We start from the raw sequence: 24,373 nt of genomic DNA, 5'->3' as shown, positions 1-24,373 counted from the left end.
AACATCTCCAATCTAAAATCAAATCTAGAATCGGCTTTCTATTCCGCAACAAAGCCTCCTTCACTCACGCCGCCAAACTTACTCTAGTAAAACTGACTATCCTACCGATCCTCGACTTCGGCGATGTCATCTACAAAATAGCTTCCAATACTCTACTCAGCAGTTTATCACAGTGCCATCCGTTTTGTTACTAAAGCACCTTATACCACCCACCACTGCGACCTGTATGCTCTAGTTGGCTGGCCCTCGCTACATATTCGTCGCCAGACCCACTGGCTCCAGGTCATCTACAAGTCCATGCTAGGTAAAGCTCCGCCTTATCTCAGTTCACTGGTCACGATGGCAACACCCACCCGTAGCACGTGCTCCAGCAGGTGTATCTCACTGATCATCCCTAAAGCCAACACCTCATTTGGCCGCCTTTCGTTCCAGTTCTCTGCTGCAAAAATCGCTGAAGTTGGAGACTTTTATCTCCCTCACCAACTTCAAACATCTGCTATCTGAACAGCTAACCGATCGCTGCAGCTGTACATAGTCTATCGGTAAATAGCCCACCCAATTTTACCTACCTCATCCCCATACTGTTTATATTTATTTACTTTTCTGCTCTTTTGCACACCAATATCTCTACCTGTACATGACCATCTGATCATTTATCACTCCAGTGTTAATCTGCAAAATTTGTATTATTCGCCTACCTCCTCATGCCTTTTGCACACAATGTATATAGAATCTCTTTTTTTCTACTGTGTTATTGACTTGTTAATTGTTTACTCCATGTGTAACTCTGTGTTGTCTGTTCACACTGCTATGCTTTATCTTGGCCAGGTCGCAGTTGCAAATGAGAACTTGTTCTCAACTAGCCTACCTGGTTAAATAAAGGTGAAATAAAAAAATAAAATGTTCTTGAAACGTTATACACACCATTTTACACAATACAATAGTAACAGTATTGTGGCGGAAAATTCTAATTCTGCCACAACAATATGCAATAATAATCTCCCTCCCCCGAGAAGACCCCAGGGGAGGTTTCAAGGTCCCCACCTCCCAACATCATCAATATTCACCCAGAGCAGACCATCCATTTAGCTGATTAGATCTAGTAGCTCAACCAGACTGATTAGAATGGGAGGGGAGAGCAGGAGGGAGACTAAAGAGAATCACTCCTCTCTTTTCTGTGGCCAGTATGTGGTGGTGAGTGTCCAGTTGCAAAATACTGCTATACATCCATCCACCAGGTTGGGTTCCTACATGTGCCCCCATGGGCTCTACGGCACTCTGCACAATCAGCAGGAGAAGGGAGGCAGGACCCACTGGGCACAGACGTCAAATCAACATCTATTCCACATTGGTTCAAAGTAATTCCATTTTAATGACATGGAAACAACGTTGATTCAACCAGCGTGTTCCCAGTGGGGAGTTTTCCATTCTAGTCTACACACACAACATGAACAACCTAGCATCTATCCCACCAGTGGAAACAGGATGCTGTGTTTATTAGCTGACCTGCATGCTTACAGACAACATCCTTCTCACATCTGGGGGATGTCAGGGGCACACTGGACTTCCATCCTGTTTGCTGAATTCTCAGACCACATCCTCAGGGCCAATAGAGGACCACCATGTCTTTATTTGTCTGACACCCTCTCACTCCTCAATGCTCTCATGGCCAGATAAACTATACTGTAATAGACAGGTCTGTCTCTATCACCTGCACAAACACAGGGAGCCATGGCTACTTCCCTGTGACATCCTCAGGATCATCCCCTCTAACAGGTCAGGTGCTTTACAACCTGATCTCCCCAGCCTCAGTGCACCTTGCCACAACCCTGACCACTGATTCTGTTTGGCTTTGTGCTGCTGCCTTACGAGATGACCGCAGGGGAGCAGGCCTGAGCCGGAAGGGTGACACGGGCCTGTCGCCAGCCTTGTAACCAGGAACAGGGTCGAGGGACTTTACAACCACTCAGTACCATTACATAACACCTGCCCATTGTTTATGTTAGTATTGTGGGTGCTGGGTTAGTGAGCTGAGAAAGGTGGTGTTAGTGGGTGCGTGGGTCGAGTCAGTGTAAACACATTGCACCATCACGGGCTGTGTGGAGACAGTGGTTGGGCTTGGACAGTGGTTGCCCCGTGGTTTCCCTTGTCTCTTCCTAGATAGAATGAGCATCTCAGGGAGCTATAATATGACCCATAACTGCACTAGCTTTCCCTTCTGCGCCACAGAGTCAAGGGGTAGATTGGGTCAATGTCTGGTCATGGTTAGTGCCTCCTACCAGCCCCAGCCCAACTCCCACTGGCCTCAAAGATGTCAGAGGAGGACTGTGACTCGAGACATGAGGTATGAGTTTACACTTTGAAGATACAGTATAGCCACACAATGCATGACGAGGGGTGCTGTATAACATGCTGTATGCGTTTAGCTTTTTCCCTTTGATTTTATACAGAGCTGTCATTTGAATTCACTGTCCATGTCAGTTAGAGGAATTCAGCATAGTACAAAGCATAGTAAACATGACTCAATCTAGCAAAAACACTCACATGGGAGAGTTATGCATGCACACACATAACTAGAACAAAGGATTGTTCCCTAAAAGAAACAGGCAGAGATTACAGTCATCTATGTAAAGGTAAATAAATAAAGGTGAAATCTGTGATGTTGGACTTGTTGCCCGCAGGCCCCAAAACAGCATGGATATCATTAGTCAGCCCATTAACGAGAGAGCTAATTAACACATAACTAATGCACTTAGCATCACATAATGAGTGAGGGGGGAGCATGGAGTCTTGCACGGAGTTCCCCCCCATAACCTGATGTTCTAATGAAAACAGATTTCAGAACGATGCAGAATCTTCAGGTTTCTAAGCAATAAACAACTCCACCTGAATGTGGTTCCTATAATAACACTTTAAGGGGGAGAGGGGGCATTTATATAATGGTCCTAATGGGATCATCATTTTGTGCATCCTTTTTCATCATCCTCTTTGAACCCTTGACATCCAATCTGAACACACTACTCCATCAACCTGTCAGGGTTACGGTAAATGCCAAAGTTAATGTGACAACACAAAGATGGCTGGCCAATGAAAAATGCTCCCCTGCTGCCGTCTTGGCTAAGTCCACATTTTAACATTTCCCCCCCTTCCTATCTATACTTACAAACTATTTGAACCGCCGCTCTTTTATGTCAGGGAACCATATTTCTTGTTTTTAGATGTTGGTCTTTTCTGTAACCATTTTCAGGTGATAACCTATTCCCTTAGCAATAGATACACGCATGTGGTGTCCACTCTCTCCACTCCATGCTGAAATGCACACCAGGCTGTGACCTCATAAGGAACAGTCCAACTCTTAGATCAGCCTCTACCTGCCCGGTCCCAGCCTCAGTGCACACTGTGCTGATTGGCCCTAACTCATCATTTGTCTGTTAATGTTCTGTATTATGTCATGTTTCATGTTTTGTGTAGACCCCAGGAAGAGTAGCTGCTGCTTTCTCAACAGCTAATGGGGATCTTAACAAAATATAAACAATTCTAAATACTGTGCTGATAGGCTCTAACTCCAGTATACTGTGCTGATAGGCTCTAACTCCAGTACACACGGTGCTGATAGGCCCTAACTCCAGTACACTGTGCTGATAGGCCCTAACTCCAGTACACACGGTGCTGATAGGCTCTAACTCAAGTACACTGTGCTGATAGGCCCTAACTCTAGTACATTGTGCTGATAGGCCCTAACTCCAGTACACACTGTGCTGATAGGCTCTAACTCTAGTACACTGTGCTGATAGGCTCTAACTCAGGTATACACTGTTCTGATAGGCTCTAACTCCAGTACACTGTGCTGATAGGCTCTAACTCTAGTACACTGTGCTGATAGGCCCTAACTCCAGTACTCTGTGCTAATAGGCTCTAACTCCAGTACACTGTGCTGATAGGCTCTAACTCCAGTACACTGTGCTGATAGGCTCTAAATCCACAAGATGTTGGAACTTTGCCACAGGGACTTGGTCGGTCACTGATGTTGGGTGATTAGGCCTGGCTCACAGTCGGCGTTCCAATTCATCCCAAAGTTGTTAGAAGGGGTTGAGGTCAGGGCTCTGCGCAGGCCAGTCAAGACCTTCCACGCTGATCTCTTCAAGCCATTTCTGCACGGGGGCATTGTCAGGCTGAAACAGGATAGGGCCTTCCCCAAAACGTTGCCACAAAGTTGGAAGCACAGAATTGTCTAGAATGCCATTGTATTCTGTAGCATTAAGGGGCCTAGCCCAAACCATGATAAACAGCCCCAGACCACTATTCCGTCTCCACCGTATTTTACAGCACTACGCAATGGGACAGGTAGCGTTCTCCTAGCATCCGCGAATGCCAGATTCATCAGTCGGACTGCCAGATGTGAAGCGTGATTTATCACTCCACAGAGCGCGTTTCCACGACTCCAGAGTCAAATTGCGGCAAGCTTTACACCACTCCAGCCAACGCTTGGCATAGCGCATGGTGATCTTAGTCTTGTGTGGGGCTGCTCGGACATGGAAACCCACTTCATGAAGCTCACCACGGACAGTTATTGTGCTGATGTTGCTGCCAGTGGCAGTTTGGAATGTCGTAGTGAGTGTTTCAACTGAGGACAGACGATTTTTAGGAGTTACACGCTACAGCATTCGGGGGTCCTGTTCTGTGAGCTTGTGTGGCCTACCACTTCACGGCTGAGCCATTGTTGCTCCTAGATGTTTCCACTTCACAATAACAGCACTTACAGTTGACTGGGGCAGCTCTAGCAGAGCAGAAATTTGACAAACTGACTTGTTGGAAAGGTCCCAACCTATGACGGTGATACGTTGAAAGTCACTGAACTCTTCAGTACCGGCCATCCTACTTCCGCTGTCTTTTTATGGAGATTGCATGGCTGTGTGCTCGATTTTATACATCTGTCAGCAACGGGTGTGGCTGAAATAGGTGAATCCACTAACTTGAAAGGTTGTCCACATACATTTGGCCATCTAGTGTAGCTCTATATTATTGAAGGGAGTTCAATGTTCTGACTGCTGCGGGATAAAACACTGAAAGAAGTAATTGGATAGATGGGAGGGGTTATTGATTATTGTTTCTGCACATTTGGAGGTGTGCTTGGTGTACAGAAAGCTCACAGAGGGAAGGTCCCAAGACAGCCAGTAATCTTTGAGGCTTTCAGCACAACCCTCTCTAGTCTCTTCTTAGTGAGACTGTCCATGTTACCATACCAAACTGTAACAGACTGTATGAGGCAAAGTCATGAGTAAGGTACTTTAAGAAACTTATCATGTTTCATTACTTATTCTAATGAATAGGACATTCAGCGACTTTACCAATTCAAACCTTTAAAACGTTCAGCCTCATCAAATCTTTGTCAAGACTGTATTTTATGAGTGACCTTGCCGAGTGGAATGACATTGGCTTACAGTATGCTGACTAATCACAAGGACAGGAACATGATATGTGGGGAGAGAATAATGTATGACTCATAGAAGGCCTTGTCAGCACACCAGCAGCATATACATAACACTACTTAAAGAGCTCTCATTCACTGGCTATTTGCTATCTATGGCCAGTTGGATAGATACATTTCAGCAAGATGTTCTATTCACCTCCAAAACCATGTAATCACCATCATATTCATCATCACCTCTTTCAATGGGCTGTTTATCCATTAGCAAGTTGCCATGACAACCATCTTAACAAACCAACCAAGTGTATGACAACAAACTGTGGTAGGCCTGCCACCTACCATAATGGATAATAATATAGTCTGAAGAGTCATATTGTGGCTACATGCATACAAACAAAAAACAACTTGATTGACACCATCTGTAAAGGTCAGTGACACAGTAGAAGACTTTCTTACTTGTGTATTTCCTATGCAATGTTTTAGATTAAAGCGACTGGTTGGTCCGTGTCCTCTGGATGGGGGACATGGGGGTGGGAGGAGTGGGGGCTGGTCTTCTGGGAGGATGGAGGATGTGGGATCATTGATGTGTCCAGAGATCAATAAAGGAGAGTATTCAGATCTCAATAGTGAAACCCAACCAGCCTGCCAATACAAGGGGGCTTCAGCCCATAGAGTAGAGCAGACCCCCTCAGCTGATACAGTGGGGCAAAAAAGTATTTAGTCAGCCACCAATTGTGCAAGTTCTCCCACTTAAAAAGATGAGAGAGGCCTGTAATTTTCATCATAGGTACACTTCAACTATGACAGACAAAATGAGAAGAAAAAAATCCAGAAAATCACATTGTAGGATTTTTTATTAATTTATTTGCAAATGATGGTGGGAAATAAGTATTTGGTCAATAACAAAAGTTTCTCTCAATACTTTGTTATATACCCTTTGTTGGCAATGACAGAGGTCAAATGTTTTCTGTAAGTCTTCACAAGGTTTTCACACACTGTTGCGGGTATTTTGGCCAGACACAGACTTTCAACTCTCTCCAAAGATTTTCTATGGGGTTGAGATCTGGAGACTGGCTAAGCCACTCCAGGACCTTGAAATGCTTCTTACGAAGCCACTCCTTCATTGCCCGGGTGGTGTGTTTGGGATCATTGTCATGCTGAAAGACCCAGCCACGTTTCATCTTCAATCCCCTTGCTGATGGAAGGAGGTTTTCACTCAAAATCTCACGATACATGGCCCCATTCATTATTTCCTTTACACGGATCAGTCGTCCTGGTCCCTTTGCAGAAAAACAGCCCCAAAGCATGATGTTTCCACCTCCATGCTTCACAGTAGGTATGGTGTTCTTTGGATGCAACTCAGCATTCTTTGTCCTCCAAACACGACGAGTTGAGTTTTAACCAAAAAGTTATATTTTGGTTTCATCTGACCATATGACATTCTCCCAATCTTCTTCTGGATCATCCAAATGCTCTCTAGCAAACTTCAACTAGCACTGCAGGATTTTAGTCCCTGGCGGCGTAGTGTGTTACTGATGGTAGGCTTTGTTACTTTGGTCCCAGCTCTCTGCAGGTCATTCACTAGGTCCCCCTGTGTGGTTCTGGGATTTTTGCTCACCGTTCTTGTGATCATTTTGACCCCACGGGGTGAGATCTTGCGTGGAGCCCTAGATCGAGGGAGATTATCAGTGGTCTTGTATGTCTTCCATTTCCTAATAATTGCTCCCACAGTTGATTTCTTCAAACCAAGCTGCTTACCTATTGCAGATTCAGTCTTCCCAGCCTGGTGCAGGTCTACAGTTTTGTTTCTGGTGTCCTTTGACAGCTCTTTGGTCTTGGCCATAGTGGAGTTTGGAGTGTGACTGTTTGAGGTTGTGGACAGGTGTCTTTTATACTGATAACAAGTTCAAACAGGTGCCATTAATATAGGTAACGAGTGGAGGACAGAGGAGCCTCTTAAAGAAGAAGTTACAGATCTGTGAGAGCCAGAAATCTTGCTTGTTTGTAGGTGACCAAATACTTATTTTCCACCATAATTTGAAAATAAATTCATTAAAAATCCTACAATGTGATTTTCTGGATTTTTTTTCCTCATTTTGTCTTTCATAGTTGAAGTGTACATATGATGAAAATTACAGGCCTCTCTCATATTTTTAAGTTGGAGAACTTGCACAATTGGTGGCTGACTAAATACCCCCACTGTAGGTACAGTAGGGGTGGAGCCAGACAGGGTCAGGGGGACAATAAGGTTATGTTGGAGGTGGGATGTGACGGTAGCAGGTTCAGTGTGCTGCAACCTTATTGGTGGCTTCTGCTGGCCAAATTGTCCGAGCTCAATAGCCATCAACACTGGTTTGCCTGGAAGTGTAAATACCTCAATGAGCAGTAAACACAATTATAGAACTCAGACGTGAATTAGTGGTCTTTCAGTGGCCTTCCCAAATTTAGTGTATCATCAAGGACTGTGGAGCCTGTCCAAAACTCCACATAATGGACCATGTGATCTGCTTTGATGGACAGGTTCAATACAGAGCATATCCCAGAGGTGTGTGTATGAGCATAATGGCTCAATTGTAAATTCACACTCTCTCTCACTCTATTCACTTACCACATGGCGTTGTGTCATGGTACCATAAGTACAAGTGGTAGGTTAACGGTTGTAAGCCTTGCTATGAAATTACATGACAAGAAATTGTTATAAAATGGATTGTAAAACATGAGTCAATATTAATTCAGTTGTTTCTTTCTTGAAAGTGCACATCCCTCATTGAACTGTCTTACCTTGATAGCCTGATTATTCACAGTAGTGTTACTTCAGGGATGACCAACTATGCAAGGGAAGTAGTCTCCCTCTTGTGGTGTAAGAGACTGTGGTGTATCATTATACTGTGTAAGAGACTGTGGTGTATCATTATGTTGTGTAAGAGGCTGTGGTGTATCATTATATTGTGTAAGAGACTGTGGTGTGGCTGGTAAAAAGCCTAGCTCTTCGAGCCATGTTACACATCCCACCAAGTGGGTTAACCCTATTATCGCGATGCATAGGGTGTTTGCCTTTCACGCCGGAGACCAGGATTTGCTTGCCGCTCCCTCTGTTCGCTACGTTGGTGTCAAGTCGGATGGCGGCCGAAGGGCCATCGAAAGGCACAGAGATACTTGTGAAGGGGTTTGAAAGAAAGTCGACGTGCCTACTGGTTCGAAAGGGGCAGTATTGCGGTCCTCGCTATATGACCCACTGTACAATTCCTACCAAGTGGGTTAACCCTATTGGCGCAATGCGTAGGGTGTTTGCCTTTCACGCCTGAATTTGCTTCCCACTTTTGTTCGCTACATATACTGTTTATATATATTTTTTTGGGGTGCGGGTGGTAAATATTGCAGGCTATAGGCCTAGGTACCTTACTACGTGACCATGTAGAAAACGCAAGAATCAAGCTGTGTCTAGAATGATGATGTGCTTGACACCAGATCCTGAAGAAGGCACAGTGATGCCAAAACGTTGGTGGGTTACCCAATACATTACTGGGAGCTTGTATATGGAGTATGCAACTCTCTTTTTTTGTTGTATAGTTTGCTCGCCATTGGTCAGCACCTCTACCAACTTTTGGGGTGTGCACCAGCTCATAAAATTAATTCATTAATATACAGTTGACGCAATAATACAGACCACATAAATGAGAAATGATCAATAAAACTGCATGTAAAAAACGCATCTACCTAGTAGATTTCAAGTACATTTCCGGTATGCTTTTTTGGCAAACAACATGCAATGCAACGCTTTGGAGGGAAAGCGAGAGAGCGCGATAGAGAGAAAGAGAGAGAGAAAGAGAGGGACAGAGAGAGCGAGATACAGATGAAGTGTCAGAAAAGTGACTCCAGTTGATCCTTGTCTCTTGTCTATGTAGATCAGGGTCCCCCAACTCGCGGCCCGAGTGCCGAATTTGTACCGCAGGTGTTTTTTTTGTTGCATTTTCATTGTTGGACATAAAACAATGTAAATCAGCTCCAAGTTATTTTAATTTGGAATATCTGTTCCCAAGTATGTCCATGCATAATATAGAGACGCATTACCATATACAAATGCAAGCAAGGTTTGGAATTATTATGTTTTAGTCAAATATTATATCTGTTTGGGCTTGATTGCGGTCTACAAATTATTTGTCATTATGTTCTTGCCCCCCAACCATCTACTCAAGAAAAGAATGACGCGCGTCTGAATCTAGTTGATGATCCCAGGTGTAGATCGAGCAAGTCGACTACTGCAGAAGTCACAGGGTAATTCGGGAAGGAGTGGACGTGCCTCTCTTCAGTTCGTGCACGACTCTTGCCTCCGCAGTGCACTGCTGGATAGCGCTCAGTACAGTCAGTCTGCGCCCGGACGCTTCACGCACGCACCAGTGACCTGCCAATGCGACGCATCTCACTCTCAAAAGGTCTCGAACACTACACCGCAGCGAAGAGCATGGGGAATTCACTGCGGACTCATTGATAAAGAATTGCCACTGGAATTAAAATGAACAATTCGTCCTGTATGTTCCTTTGCAGTATCCATTTAGTATAGTCTATTTGTTTATGACACTGTAGGAAACCGAAGCATGGCGGGTGCCTTATCATTGGTGATGTTGTTTGGAGTGGTGAGTAATGGCATGATTTATAACTCTGATTTCATAAAGATATATTTCATTTTGATTGAATAGGTAGCATGGGAGAAACGTGTTCATTGTTTGCATTTTATTACTTTGCGTTATAACACTGTAGTTGTATTGGACTGGGGATCCCTGCACTGTCCCTCGTATTTCTCCATCTAATGCTGGCAAATTAGTCACGATACTAATCTGAGGAGAGCTGCTGGAGGGAAGGTGTTTACCCCCCCCCCCCCCCCCACATCTCAGAACTGAGCATAATATACCCGAATGTGTGTTTTATAATAACAGTTATAGTTCCCCATGCTCTTCATCTGAATCCTTTATAGAACAACAATCCTGGAAGGTTTTCATAGGCAGGTGCCAGAGCCCAAGGTTCCTTTTACAATGTAGGATTTCATAGCAGGTCCATCCATTTAAAACTGTGGTAAGATCACATACGGACTGAAATGAAAGGCTTGCTCAGTCATCGGTAAATATGCATACTCAGTGTTGGGGAAGCTACTCAGAAAATATAGTTTACCAAGCTACCAATTACTTCACACTGGAAGAAGTTAAGCCTCACCAAAGCTCCCCTCAAGACAAATATATATTTGACTTAAGTAAAGTTACTTTGAAAAAGTAGTTCACTACATCCAAACTTGTTCTGAAAAAACATCAATATGTGCACCTGAAATACCATAGATAACAAATTGCAATTGAGGTCATATATTAAGAGAATGTGTAATTTAGCCTAAGAAACAAAAAAACTAACGTTTCAAGTGAGAATTAGGCAGGTCTAATGCTGAAAAATTGAAAATGATTGCCTACTTCACCCATACACCCAGTTTAACTTCTTCCAGTGTGAAGTAATTAGTAGCTTGGTAAAATATATTTTCAGAGTAGCTTCCCCAACACTGACTATGCATATATGAAACAGATCTGTGCCATTTACTGATGACTGATCAAACCCTTAACATTTCAGTCCATACGTGATCTAATAACAGTTTTTATGCATGAATCTGTTATGAAATCCTAAAATATCCATATTTTCTCTTTTTATGGAAGTAGGCTTCTGTTGAAGTGGAGGTAGTGACTTATCTGAAGTTCAGAAAGTTTGACATGAGATGAGTGTGAATTTTCGATAGTTGGGTGATGATAATGGTGATGGGGATGATTACAAACTATTTTCTATTATTTGGTGAGTGGCTGTCATAGGCTAATCCTCCTGATATTTCAAGACCTGCTGGTCTAATAAGGCTTGTTCATTCACTCACCATGTGAACAGAACTCTACATTACTCAGGAGCAGTCTGTTTTGACATCTTCTTTATAACATTGTGGTAGTATAGAGCATGTTTGTAGAATCAGATTCAGAAATAGTCTCTAATTGACTATGAAATCAGGGAGAGTGCAAAGCAGGCATCTCAAGGCTGGGGATGTGACCTGGTGTGTGTATGTGTGTGTGTGTGTGTGTGTGTGTGTGTGTGTGTGTGTGTGAGGGCATTGCCTTATTCTACACATTTGAGTTAAAGACTTAAAGCCAATTTATGCTTGATCCAGCAATGTGGTCGGAGGCTCCGTATGGATGGTGTAATGCAATTGTGGAGTCTACGGAGGGGAGGCACCGCGTCGCTATGCGCGTCTCAAATCAACACTTGATTTTAAGAATATGACATGTGACATTCCTAGTGGGTCAGAAGTTTACATACAGTCAATTAGTATTTGGTAGCATTGCCTTTAAATGTATTAACTTGGGTCAAACGTTTTGGGTAGTCTTCCTCAAGCTTCCCACAATAAGTTGGGTGAATTTTGGCCCAACTTATTTTGTAGGATTGAGGTTAGTGCTTTGTGATGGCCACTCCAATACCTTGACTTTGTTGTCCTTAAGCCATTTTGCCACAACTTTGGAAGCATGCTTGGGGTCATTGTCCATTTGGAAGACCCATTTGCGACCAAGATGAGATGTTGCTTCAAAATATCCACCTAATTTTCCTCCCTCATGAAGCCATCTATTTTGTGAAGTACACCAGTCCCTCCTGCAGCAAAGCACCCCCACAATATGATGCTGCCTTCCCAGTGCTTCACAGTTGGGATGGTGTTCTTTGGCTTGCAAGCCTCCCCTTTTTCCTACAAACATAATGATGGTTATTATGGCCAAACAGTTATATTTTTGTTCCATCAGACCAGAGGACATTTCTCCAAAAAGTACGATCTTTGTCCCCATGTGCAGTTGCAAACCGTAGTCTGGCTTTTTTTATGGCGGTTTTGGAGCAGTGCCTTCTTCCTTGCTGAGCTGCCTTTCAGGTTATGTCGATATAGGACTCGTTTTACTGTGGATATAGATACATTTGTACCTGATTCCTCCAGCATCTTCACAAGGTCCTTTGCTGTTGTTCTGGGATTGATTTGTACTGTTCGCAGCAAAGTACGTTCATCTCTAGGAGACAGAACGCATCTCCTTCCTGAGCGGTATGAAGGCTGCGTGGTCCCATGGCGTTTATACTTGCCTACTATTGTTTGTACAGATAAACGTGGTACCTTCAGGCATTTGGAAATTGCTCCCAATGATGAACCAGACTTGTGGAGGTCTACAATTGTTTTTCTGAGGTCTTGGCTGATTTATTTTTATTTTCCCATGATGTCAAGCAAAGAGGCACTGAGTTTGAAGGTAAGCCTTGAAATACATCCACAGGTACACCTCCAATTGACTCAAATGATGTAAATAAGCCTATCAGAAGCTTCTAAAGCCATGACATCATTTTAGGAATTTTCCAAGCTGTTTAAAGGCACAGTCAACTTAGTGTATGTAAACTTCTGTCCCACTGGAATTGTGATACAGTGAATTATAAGTTAAATAATCTGTCAACAATTGTTGGAAAAATGACGTGTGTCATGCACAAAGTAGATGTCCTAACTGACTTGCCAAAACTATAGTTTGTTAACAAGAAATTTGTGGAGTGATTGAAAATGAGTTTTAATGACTCCAATATGAGTGCATGTAAACTTCTGACTTCATCTGTAGGTCAGGAGGTCCTGTATAAACACAAACTCACTTCCTTGACAACTTCCTTCACAACAGTTCTGCGCTGCTCCGCTAAGCTCAAGAAGTATGAATACCCTGACTTCTGCAGAGGCCATATCACCCTAAATGCTGCACGGCCAATGCAGATGTCAGATTGACCATGCAGCACCTTTCAGTCACTCAGATCATGTTGAGAGTAGCAGGCTCCTTACCGGAGATGAACCTGGTAAATTGCCAGTTTATAAACTTGGGGGTTTGGGCGGCATTCCAAGTTCACATTCACCGACCTGGTGATTATAGTGTAAGACCATAGTCAAATAAAAACAGAGGTTTTGAGCCAAGGTTTGCATAAATTAGTAAGGATAAGAAAATATGCTTATGTGTGGTTTAACAATGCTTTGGGCAATTCTCCAACAGAGGGGGACATGCCAAGAGTAGAGGGGTCACAGGCGCAACTTTCCCTGGGGACGATGGGGGGGACGGACGGACAAATGCAATCTGAAATTGCATTTTTGTCCTCCTCGGATTTATCGTTGGATTGTGGTACAAAACGAGGCAACGGTGTGCTTTAGGACCATGCAGATCGATCCAAGCGGTCGGGTAAACTGTTTGGAGTGTTTATCTGACTGGATAAAAATTTAATAAAAAAGTTATGTCCCCCCACTTCTAAAACCAAAGTTTCGCCCTTAAGAGGGTTTGAGATTATGTGGGGGATATCACTGGGGGGGGGCACGCACGCACACACACACACACACACAGACACACACGCACACACAGAGAAGATAGAGAGAGGGAAGAGAGAGAGGGAGAAATGTACAGAACGGATGAGAGTCGATCGACAGAGAGAGAGAGCTGTGCTGGCGGCTGCTCTCAGTGCATCTGTTTCTGAATGAAAGCAGGGGCTGAGGGAGGGGGAGAGAGGGAGACAGTTAAATAGAGAAAGAAGACATTTCAGTGAGAGAGAGACCAGCAGTTTTTCTTAGTAAAATGTGAGGCATTAAACATTAAAGCGTTTCAGTCTAATGGTTTTGATGATTATGACTTCAGAATGTGCTTCACATGATTGTTTCCTTATTTAAATGTATTGTATGTATGAAAACATGCTTTAGTCTTGTGCCTGTGAAGCTGTTTGGCATTTATATCAGAGTGAGAGAGAGGAAGTGACAGAGAAGAGTGGAGAGAGGCAGTGAGAAAAAGACTGGAAATAAAGAGACAGAGAGAAGATTGTGTGTAGCAGGAAGCAGCATGTGTGTATGCCTTTGCGTGCGTGTGTGAATTTATAGTTTTAAGTTGCGCAATATGAGGACTTGTTATGCAAATTCCAGAGAGGAATCTGTCTTTTACCACACCTAGCAATTAGAGAGAAAAACAAGGACGTTAACTCTCCCAGGCCCTCCATCAACAGTACGGAGTCTGACCAATAGCCCCGTAGACAGCTCCGTTGCAGTATGCTCCAGCCAGCAGTTTTCAACTAACATTTGCACTACAAGCAAATAAATAAGGAGGAGAGTAACCCCTATGGGGAAGAAAACAAAAATCAAGTATTAGAAAACCAAAGGTAGATCTTCTCCTTATAAATGAATGGGTTCAGGAGTCTTTGTAAACACCCTGCAGACTGACAGCTTCAGTGTGAAGGGCAGTGGGCTGGACATGGATGATCGGAACAGGAATTCTGAGGGGAAGTGTGTGTGTGTGTGCACGAGTGTGTGCATGCATGGGTGTGTGTGTGTATGGGGAGGATATATTGAAGTGCTAACATGCAACATGAGGTTGTGCATTAGGCACATATGCTTATAGGTGTTACTTGGACCAGTCATGGGTGAGCACCTTGAGGCTTGCCTTTATGTGCCTTTAAAGGCTCTCTGAGGGTGGGACAATGTATTGCTCTGTAGAAGAATTTGTCTCTGATTTAGATGTAGACAAAATTATTTATTGTGAATCATGATACGAGGTTAGATTAGGAACATGATTGTAATACGCATCTGGCTGTCATTTTTGCCTTCAAAACGTTCCCCTCTATGAGCCAGTATTATGGGTGACCTCTGCTTTAACACCCTTCTGTCTGTTCCTCTGTCTGTGCCAGGTTGGGGTGTTGGTGGCTTCTAAGACGGAGCGGGCGGTGCAGGTGCCCTGTGACTCAGGCCAGTACACCAAGGGTGGAGAGTGCTGCGAGGTGTGCCCACCCGGAGAGGGGGTGGTGAGAAGGTGTGGTGCCAACCAGACCGTCTGCGCCCAGTGCCTAGACAGTGAGTTCATCCTTCAAATGTACAAGTACACATCTATACAGGCATACTGTATTATGCACATGCACACAGGCACGAACACACAGCTATTTTCAGGTGCACAACTAGAGGTTTTCTTCTGGATCAAAAAGGGGCTTAGGTGGTGGGCATGGCAGGGGGCGCGGTTGGCTCGTTGGCGCGTCATCATTTTAGAAGCCTCCATCTTGGCGGGGTAAAGAATGGCTAATGTTGTGTTCTTTTGCTCAAACATAATAACAAAATCTATAATGGTAAATTCATTGTTTTTAGAATTTTCAATTCTCCCTGTCTGTCTAGTTTTTATTTTGGGGATTGTTAGTTCTCAATGTTTATGTTATCAAGAAATATATAGGTCCATTATCTTTTTTACACACTTTATGTCTGGTTTTAGTCGTTTAAGTACACACTGAAAGTGTTTTTATATGCCGAAAATGTATTTAAAAAGTATATATACAGTATATTAGAACTTTTCTTTACACTGTTTGGACTTATCCACCGCAATGATTTCAATGGCATAAAAATCGCTGAACTATACCTTTCACCTTATATGCACTCATTTACACCATCAATGGGAATTTACACATTAATACCCCACCGTTTAAAACCATCCAATCAAAACAGAAAAAAGCCTGAACAAAAATGTTACTGTCCAATTTGCACATAACAACAAAAACCCTTCTGTCCCTGCTTTAATAACAAAGTGTTCTTTAGAAACAAGCAGGGAATCCTATGTTTGATGGCTGTAAGTGGGGCCAAATGTGTTCACTTACAACTCAGGCTGAAACCCATTAGCACTGATTCAGAGGGAGGATAAAACGGGACGGGAGAGGTGCCAATGTTGTGCTACAACGTCCTACAGAGAGGAAGAACCTTTATGCAAACATACATATGCACTTCATCTTAGGGTTTGCTTCACCATTTTTCCTCTCTTTCTCTTTCACTCTCTTTCTGTTGTTGTCCTTTACAGTAGTTAAGATGCATAGTAGAAGTTAAAGTGTAGTTCTCACAGGTCACTGCGTAGCATAGAAATAGAATCCAGAGAGAGAGAGTCAGCTGGATTCTACAGCACTTCTATAAGTCAAAATGTAGTTCCCAAGGTCACTGCATGGTTGTGGTGGATGAGCAGAATGTCAGAGTGCATTGTGACTCATGACTGGTGTCAGGTCTGCTCTATTGACTGAGTCGTACAAATAGGATCTTCTTTCACAACTGTGACAATTCACAGACAAAGTATTCTTCAGTTGAGGTCCTTTACAAATCCCAGGAATGCCAGTGTCTTCCAACACTATTTGAGCAGGACACAGAACAGACGAAGTCTAAAATTAGATCAATTAAGTAATTTAGTCAGAAGATGGCCTGTGTTGCTGCTTGATATAGTATTACCATAACAAGCTCCTACAGACACAACACTGGCCTGGGATGCCTGTGAACTGCTGCCCAACAATGTGTAAAGACATGGTATGCACATATTATTTAATGTAACCTCCAAACATTCCTGGAGCTTGGCAGTTTAAGATCAAAGTCTCATCTACAGCAGCTGGTCAGTTGGGGAACAGCCAACCAGACAATGTACATGGAGAGGTAAAAGAACAACGGGAAGGGAGGGGAAATGGAAATGGAAGAGGAGGGGATGAGGAATGGAGACTAATTAATCATTATTATTAGCAAATTACACAAAGTGATGGATTACAGCAGGAAACTGGAGCCGCTTGGCTTCTCTGCAAAAGCAGCAGAGACATCCTAATATGGACTTGTATTCTAAGGTTTGACTGAACCCTGCCCTCAGAGTCCTTAATTTATAAATTCAAATGTATAAATGCTGTCACTTTTTTTCATGGGAAATAATAAACCACTACAGAGCCCTCCACTCTCATTCCCTACCAGTCTTTACGTGACTCATCGGCTGTAACGGGGATGAAAACTGGTCTGAGGGAGCATCAGGCACCAAAGAGCAGGGTCTGCTCATTCATCTTGCATGATGTTATATGACTGCATCTTTACACATTTAAACAGACTAATTTTACCAGTGCGCCACGCCCATTTCATATCCTACACAGGGATGCAGAAAACAATGTTGTCAGTGTTGTCCCATTGCTGCAGCTCCTGTACGGACTCAGGGGAGGTGAAGGTCGAGAGCCATGCGTCCTCCGGAACACGACGCCACCAAGTCGCACTGCTTCTTGACACACTGCTCGCTTAACCCGGAAGTCAGCCGCACCTCATGGGTCTCCCGGTCGCGGCCAGCTGCTACACAGCCCGGGATCGAATCCGGATCTGTAGTGACACCTCTAGTACTGCTATGCAGTGCCTTAGACCGCTGCACTCGGGAAGCCCTAGAAAACAATTATCGTGAGCCACGATACAGACATGGTATCAATAATGTGGTAAACATTCCACAATTTAGCAGAATTGCATTAGTTTGTGACAATTTGAGTCAATTTACAATTGTTCTCTGCCTGTCCATTTTTGTTTGTCCCAATAAAATCTTATTGTGCTTGATGCATCCCTGAAACACTAACAAACATAGGGCCTGAGAGTGTTATAAATGGATGTCAGTGGCTGAAAACACGGACCCTTACCTGAATAACAAAAGCTATATACGTAGATAGAAGCTGTATTTCATAAAGCGCAGGTATTAATATTTTAAAAGGTGAAAAAACATTCAGAGCATCCATTTCCTGTTTCATGGTAAATATGGGTGCATCTTTATTTACCTCTTCTTCCTCTCTGGATACTCTACTTCATGTCCCGCTAACACCTCCCCTCCTCATTGCCCTATCCTTTCAGGTCTAGACGCCTGCCAACGTCAGCACCGCTAAAATATTTATCAGTCCTTTCCACTTTCTCTCTCTCTCTGCCTGTCATGGGACACAGCACATAAAGAGCTGCTTCTCAGTGAAGCATCACAAAGGGGGCTGCAACTGACTGGGGATCAGTGGGGATGGAGAGAGAAAAGGCCAGTCAATGAAGCGTTTAGAAAGTCCTCTGACTGAATGGGGTTCAGTTGGGGATTTAGAGAGAGAGAGGGAAAGAGAGAGAGAGAGACAGAGAGAGAGGAGAACCACAGCTATCTTAGTCAATGGAGTGTGTAAAAGAGGACTGACTGATTGTGGATCAGTGGGTAATGGGGGGAATGAGGAGAAATTAGTTTGAGAGTCCTCTGTGGCTCCTACAGCGGAAACTACTGCATTACTCCACTGACCCCAGAACAGCACTAGGTGAGCTAATGAGGGATAACACATAACTGTCACCAGATATGACTTCTCTTTTTAACATCCTAATAATAGCGTTAGAGGAATGTTAATAATACCCTAAACAGATGTTGTAAACCTTGGGGTCGAGCCAAGCAGACCACTGAAGCGTGGCGATAATTACACACTGTTAAATAAATGTTTCAAGTTTTAAAAAACAAATAGAAACCGACATGCAGGTTTCAGAACGTTTAATGTATAGCCCTACAGAGAAACAAGAGCCAGTGAAAGGTCAGTGTGTTATGTTAGCATAGCAGAAAGAGAGAAAAGAGTTAAGGAAGGAAAGCTGTCTGACATTAGTGGGGAAATGGCCATTGGCCACGGTCCCCTAGAATAACACAGCAGGATAGTGCTGACAATGGAGAAGATGAAAGAGGATGGACACAGGAGAAACTTAAGGATGTCCAGACCTGCATTATTAATGATGCTAATCTAATGGGGTCGAAACACTTCGATGTGAGAGGAGGAGTCTTCTCAGGCTGAATTGGCACATTTACACTACATCCCTCAGCCTTCAATCACTAACTGCTGACAAGATCATACTGCTAGATATCTAGAGGAGGTGGTCAGGTTGAGAGGAACCATGAGGATCATACTGCTAGATATCTAGAGGAGGGTGGTCAGGTTGAGAGGAACCATGAGGATCATACTGCTAGATATCTAGAGGGGGGTGGTCAGGTTGAGAGGAACCATGAGGATCATACTGCTAGATATCTAGAGGAGGGTGGTCAGGTTGAGAGGAACCACGAGGATCATACTGCTAGATATCTAGAGGAGGTGGTCAGGTTGAGAGGAACCACGAGGATCATACTGCTAGAAATCTAGAGGAAGATGGTCAGGTTGAGAGGAACCATGAGGATCATACTACTAGATATCTAGAGGAGGGTGGTCAGGTTGAGAGGAACCATGAGGATCATACTGCTAGATATCTAGTGACGGGCATGGTAACTGATTTACTGAGAGACAGTGTGGTTCGGAACATCATCCTTCACACTCTCTCTCTCTCTCTCTCTCTCTCGTCGGAGTGCATGCTGGGAGTGAGTCGTCAAGCAGAGTGTTTGTGAGAGCGAATGGAATTTCTTTTCACTCTATTGGGTTTTGGTATGTACATATATATATATATATATATTGATTAGTTTAGTTGTTTTACGGATATATTGTTTAACTATCACTAAGCACGTATAGGGGTGGTGGGATCTTTGAGGTTGTTTTTTCGCGAGGGCACAACCAGCGGGTGGGGCTGGTTGCAATGGCCACTCGCGGAAATGTAGAGTTTGAAAAACTTAGTCGGAGGCATGGAGTAAAAATTCCTGCTGCGGCTGGGTGTTCAGTGGAAGAATGTAGCTTGGCTGTGGGTGCTATCATTGGGTATGATAGCATCAAATCAGCCTCAAGGATGAATGCAAATCTCCGTTGTTGAAACATGTCGTGTCTCATAGGAGACAAGTGCATATAATTTTAAAGAAGGAAGGAGATGAACTGAATTTAGCGTTTAGTTTTAAGATTGATGGATTTGATTATGTCTTCTATGCATCTACTGAATCAATGAAATGTTTTGGATGTGGAAGAGAGGGGCATTTGGTGCGTAATTGTCCCGAGAATGAACGCGCTGAGCCTGGTAGTAGCTTTAGTGCGGGTGCAACTAACGTACCACAGCGAAGGGATGAAAATACTACAGGTGTAGGGGAAGAGAGAAGGTGGGCAGATGTGGTTGGAAAAGTAGGAGAGGAAGGCATTGTGGATACGGGGGCAATTGTGGTAGATCAGAACAAAGAGGGAGGGGAAATAGTAGGTGAGATTGCGACTGCCGTCGCTGAGGTGGTGCTGGAAAATGAAATTGGAGGTCAAGAGGAGATTGAAATAACGGAAAAGGAAGCGGATGTTTTTAAAATACCGAGGAGTAAAAGGAAGAATTTAAGGGGTGGTGAAGGGTCTAATTCTAAGAGAAAGGTAGTGATGGATAAATCAGGTGAAGATGAACAGGTTGTAGAGATGGGGTTTTCTTCTGGGGAGGATAGCGAGAGTGAGTCATCTGACGCGTCACAACAATATAGTGAGATAGATGGGGTGGAAGGGAGGTATGGGATCGAGAAGATACGTCAATTTCTGAAGTTGACAAAAGGGAAGAAATATATGCAGGATTACAATGTAACTGATTTTTTCCCTGAACGTGAATTGTTTATTAAATCAGCAAAGTTTCTGATGTCAAAAATTACAGGGGGAGGTTTGAAAAGCCCTGAAATTGCTAGACTCAAGAAAGTGGTCACGAGAGTAATAAGTGATGCAAATTCTAAAGAAAATGAAAGAGTTCAGTTGCAGTTTTAACTCTGTAAAGAGATGTGGTGGCTGTATCTTCCTCTGTATTTTTTTCTTATCCATGAGCAGTTTTAAGATCTCTTCTTTAAACGTAAATGGGGCAAGAGATGTTAAAAAAAGAGCCATGGTGTATGAGTTAATGAGGGGAAAGGGAAGTGACATAATTTTTCTACAAGAAACGCATAGTAATTTGGAAAATGAAGTTATGTGGCAACAGGAGTGGGGGGGGACAGTGGTGTGTAGTCATAAAAACTCAAAAAGTGGGGGTGTGGTTATCTTGTTCTCAAAAGGGTTTTTGCCTTTGTCATATGAGGTTGAAGAGGTAGTTGAGGGGAGGTTATTAAAAGTTAGAGCAAGGTATGAAAACATCAATATGTGTCTGATAAATGTATATGCCCCAGTGGTGACAGTTGAGAGGGTATGTTTTTTAGAGACATTATCAAATACCATTGAGAAATGTAACAAAGAAGATTATTTGTTTATTGCTGGGGATTTTAACTGCACAGTTAGTGATTTAGATAGAAATCACCAAGAACCTCATATAGCCTCAAGGACGTTTTTAAAACGCCTTATTGTAACAAATGAACTGTGTGATATTTGGCGGAGTCAACATGGAAGAACAAGGCAGTACACCTGGGCGCATGTGAGAGAGAACATCATCTCTATGGCCAGGTTAGATAGGTTTTATGTTTTTGAGCATCAATCTCAGGTCTGTAAATCAAGTGTGATAACTCCAGTGGGATTTTCTGATCATTGTTTAATAACAGAGGTGGTGTTCATTAACGATGTAAAACCTAAAAGCGCATACTGGCATTTTAATATAACTTTATTGAGTGATGCTCACTTCAGGAATTGTTTCAGTTTTTTTGGGGAGAGGTGGAGGTCTCAAAAGGCCAGTTTTGTATCCCTTCAACAATGGTGGGATATAGGGAAAATCCAGATTCAACAATTTTGTAATCAATACACAAGGAATGTCACCAAGGATATCACCAGATCAATGAAAGCCCTAGAGATTGAAATAGTGGAACTCATGACGTTGGTTGAGACCACAGGAGATCGAGGCCATACTCAGGCCCTCAAGAGGAGAAAAGCTGCATTGGCAGATCTGCTGGGTATCAGAGCACAGGGGGCATTGGTGAGAAGTAAATTTCAGGGCATATCTGAAATGGATGCCTCATCCAAATTTTTCTTTGGTTTAGAGAAAAAGAATGGACAAAGAAAAATTATTCATTGTCTCAAATCAGCTGTTGGACAAGAGCTCACTAGCCCTAGTGAAATTAGAAAGAGGGCAGTAGAGTTCTATGCTGAGCTCTACAAGTGTGAGTACAAAGAGGACAAAACAGTGACACAGCAGTTCTTTGATGGGCTCCCAAAGGTGCCTGCAGAAGCTCAGGTTGAGCTTGAGCAACCATTGTCTTTGCAGGATTTATACACTGCATTAAATGGCATGGAAAATGGAAGGGCACCAGGCATTGATGGGCTTCCCGTTGACTTTTTTAAGTCCTTTTGGGATATGTTGGGAGAGGATTGGTTAGAAGTAGCTAATGATAGTTTAACCGGAGGGTTACTACCAATAAGCTGCAGAAGGGCTGTCCTCACCCTACTGCCTAAAAAGGGTGACCTGAGGGAGGTGAAGAACTGGAGGCCGGTGGCTTTATTGTGTACTGATTATAAAATATTGTCAAAGGCTTTGTCCAACAGGCTGAGGGAGTTGATGGGGCAAATCATACATACGGATCAGTCCTACTGTGTTCCTGGCAGGCAGATAGGGGATAACATTTCTCTGATTCGTGATTTTTTGGACGTCTCTAAGGCTATTGGGTTGGATGCTGGTCTAATTTCAATTGATCAGGAAAAGGCATTTGACCGAGTTGAACATCAATATTTATGGCACACGTTTGAGGCGTTTGGGTTCAGCTCTGGTTTTATTGCCATGATAAAGGTGATATATGGTGACATTGAAAGTGTATTGAAAGTTAACGGTGGTTTGAGTGCTCCTTTTAAAGTGTGTAGAGGTATTAGGCAGGGATGTTCTATGTCTGGGATGTTATATGCTATTGCTATAGAGCCACTACTAAATAGCATTAGAAGTCGCATTGCAGGGGTGTGCCTTTCAGAGGATATTCCTCCTATTCGTCTTTCAGCCTATGCTGATGATGTAGTTGTGCTAGTGAAAAATCAAGCGGAGGTGGATAGTTTGAGTCTAATGGTTGATCGTTTTAGGGGAATATCCTCTGCAAAGGTAAATTGGGAAAAGAGTTGTGCTTTACAGATTGGAGAATGGTCTGGAGGGATCATGGCTTTGCCAGGGGGGCTAGAATGGTGTAAGGGAGGTTTTAAGTATCTTGGAGTGTACCTAGGAGATGAGGGGACTATGGAAAAAAATTGGAGTGGGGTGGTTGAAATGGTGGAAGGGAGGATGAGGAGATGGCGTTGGTTACTATCTCGTATGTCATATAGGGGGCGCACTATTATAGTTAACAATGTGATTGCCTCTGCACTGTGGCATCGGTTGTCAGTTTTAGAACCACCATCTGGCCTTCTGGCTAAGATACAGGCAATTATTGTGGATTTCTTTTGGGATAAATATCACTGGGTTCCACAAAGTGTTTTGTATTTGTCAAAAGAGGAGGGGGGACAAGGTCTTGTACATCTTGCTAGTAGGGCTGCTGCTTTTCGGTTTCAGTTTATTCAAAGGTTGCTTTATGGACCGGAAAATGTGGTGTGGAGAGGGGTGACAGGTCTTATATTACAGCGGGTTGGAGGATTAGGTTTAAAGAAGGCTTTATTTCTGGTTGATAGTAGCCAGATTTCTAGGGAAGGAGTACCTCCGTTTTACAGAGGCCTTCTCAGAGTGTGGAGCATAATGAAGGTGTCCAGAAGAACTTCAGCGGAGTCAGTGCATTGGCTGTTGGAGGAACCTCTGGTGTATGGGGCAAGACTGGATTGTACAACTGCAGCTGTTCCACATTTCTCCAAGATTCTGGTGAAGGGGAAAATCATCACCTTAAGACAGTTAATGGCCATGGCTGGGCCCGCCTTAATGGATGGAAGACGGGTGGCAGAACATTTGGGGATGAGGTCGGAAAGGATTGTCGGACAAATGCTGGGGAGCTGTAGGAAGGCTCTGTCAGCGGAAGAATGGGGTATGCTTAGTAGCCACAAGAAGAAGGTGCAAGATGAAGACGTCTCATTTCCAAAACTAGGGATTACACCAAATATCCCAGAGTCAGAAAGAAAGGCGGTATTGCTGGATTTGAGAGGGTTGGAGGAGGTGGGTTTGGATGAGGTGAATGGGAAGGAATTGTATAGGGGGTGTGTCAAGGTGTTGAATAAAGATAAATTGAAAAATAGAAAAGATACTCCATGGAGGGTAAAATTGGGCATTGATGACAAGGTAAAGCCAGCATGGAGAGCACTGTACAAACCACCGTTACAAAAGGGTACTGGTGATATGCAATGGAGGGTTTT

At 43.4% G+C, this 24,373-nt stretch overlaps 1 protein-coding gene across 2 annotated transcripts in view; it reads left to right on the top strand.

Moving 5' to 3' along the window:
• Nucleotides 1-9,277: 9,277 nt before the first annotated feature.
• Nucleotides 9,278-24,373, top strand: part of LOC110486699 (tumor necrosis factor receptor superfamily member 16) — a 65,394-nt gene continuing 50,298 nt past the window's right edge. Inside the window, exons 1-3 of one of the 2 annotated variants that reach the window (XM_090194447.1) lie at nucleotides 9,278-9,861; nucleotides 10,013-10,062; nucleotides 15,158-15,320. In XM_090194447.1, coding sequence (XP_090050573.1) covers nucleotides 9,837-9,861; nucleotides 10,013-10,062; nucleotides 15,158-15,320 — 238 coding nt within the window. In that variant the 5' untranslated portion in view covers nucleotides 9,278-9,836. Of the gene's footprint in view, nucleotides 9,862-9,883; nucleotides 10,063-15,157; nucleotides 15,321-24,373 lie in introns of those variants that run through there. The other variant, XM_021558479.3, reaches the window with a different exon arrangement.

This window comes from Oncorhynchus mykiss, chromosome 13 (genome assembly GCF_057628025.1).
Source record: "Oncorhynchus mykiss isolate SJ-2025 chromosome 13, ASM5762802v1, whole genome shotgun sequence".
NCBI lineage: Eukaryota > Metazoa > Chordata > Actinopteri > Salmoniformes > Salmonidae > Oncorhynchus > Oncorhynchus mykiss.
Note: the sequence above shows the minus strand (reverse complement) of the source record. Positions and strands in the feature narration are given on the sequence as shown.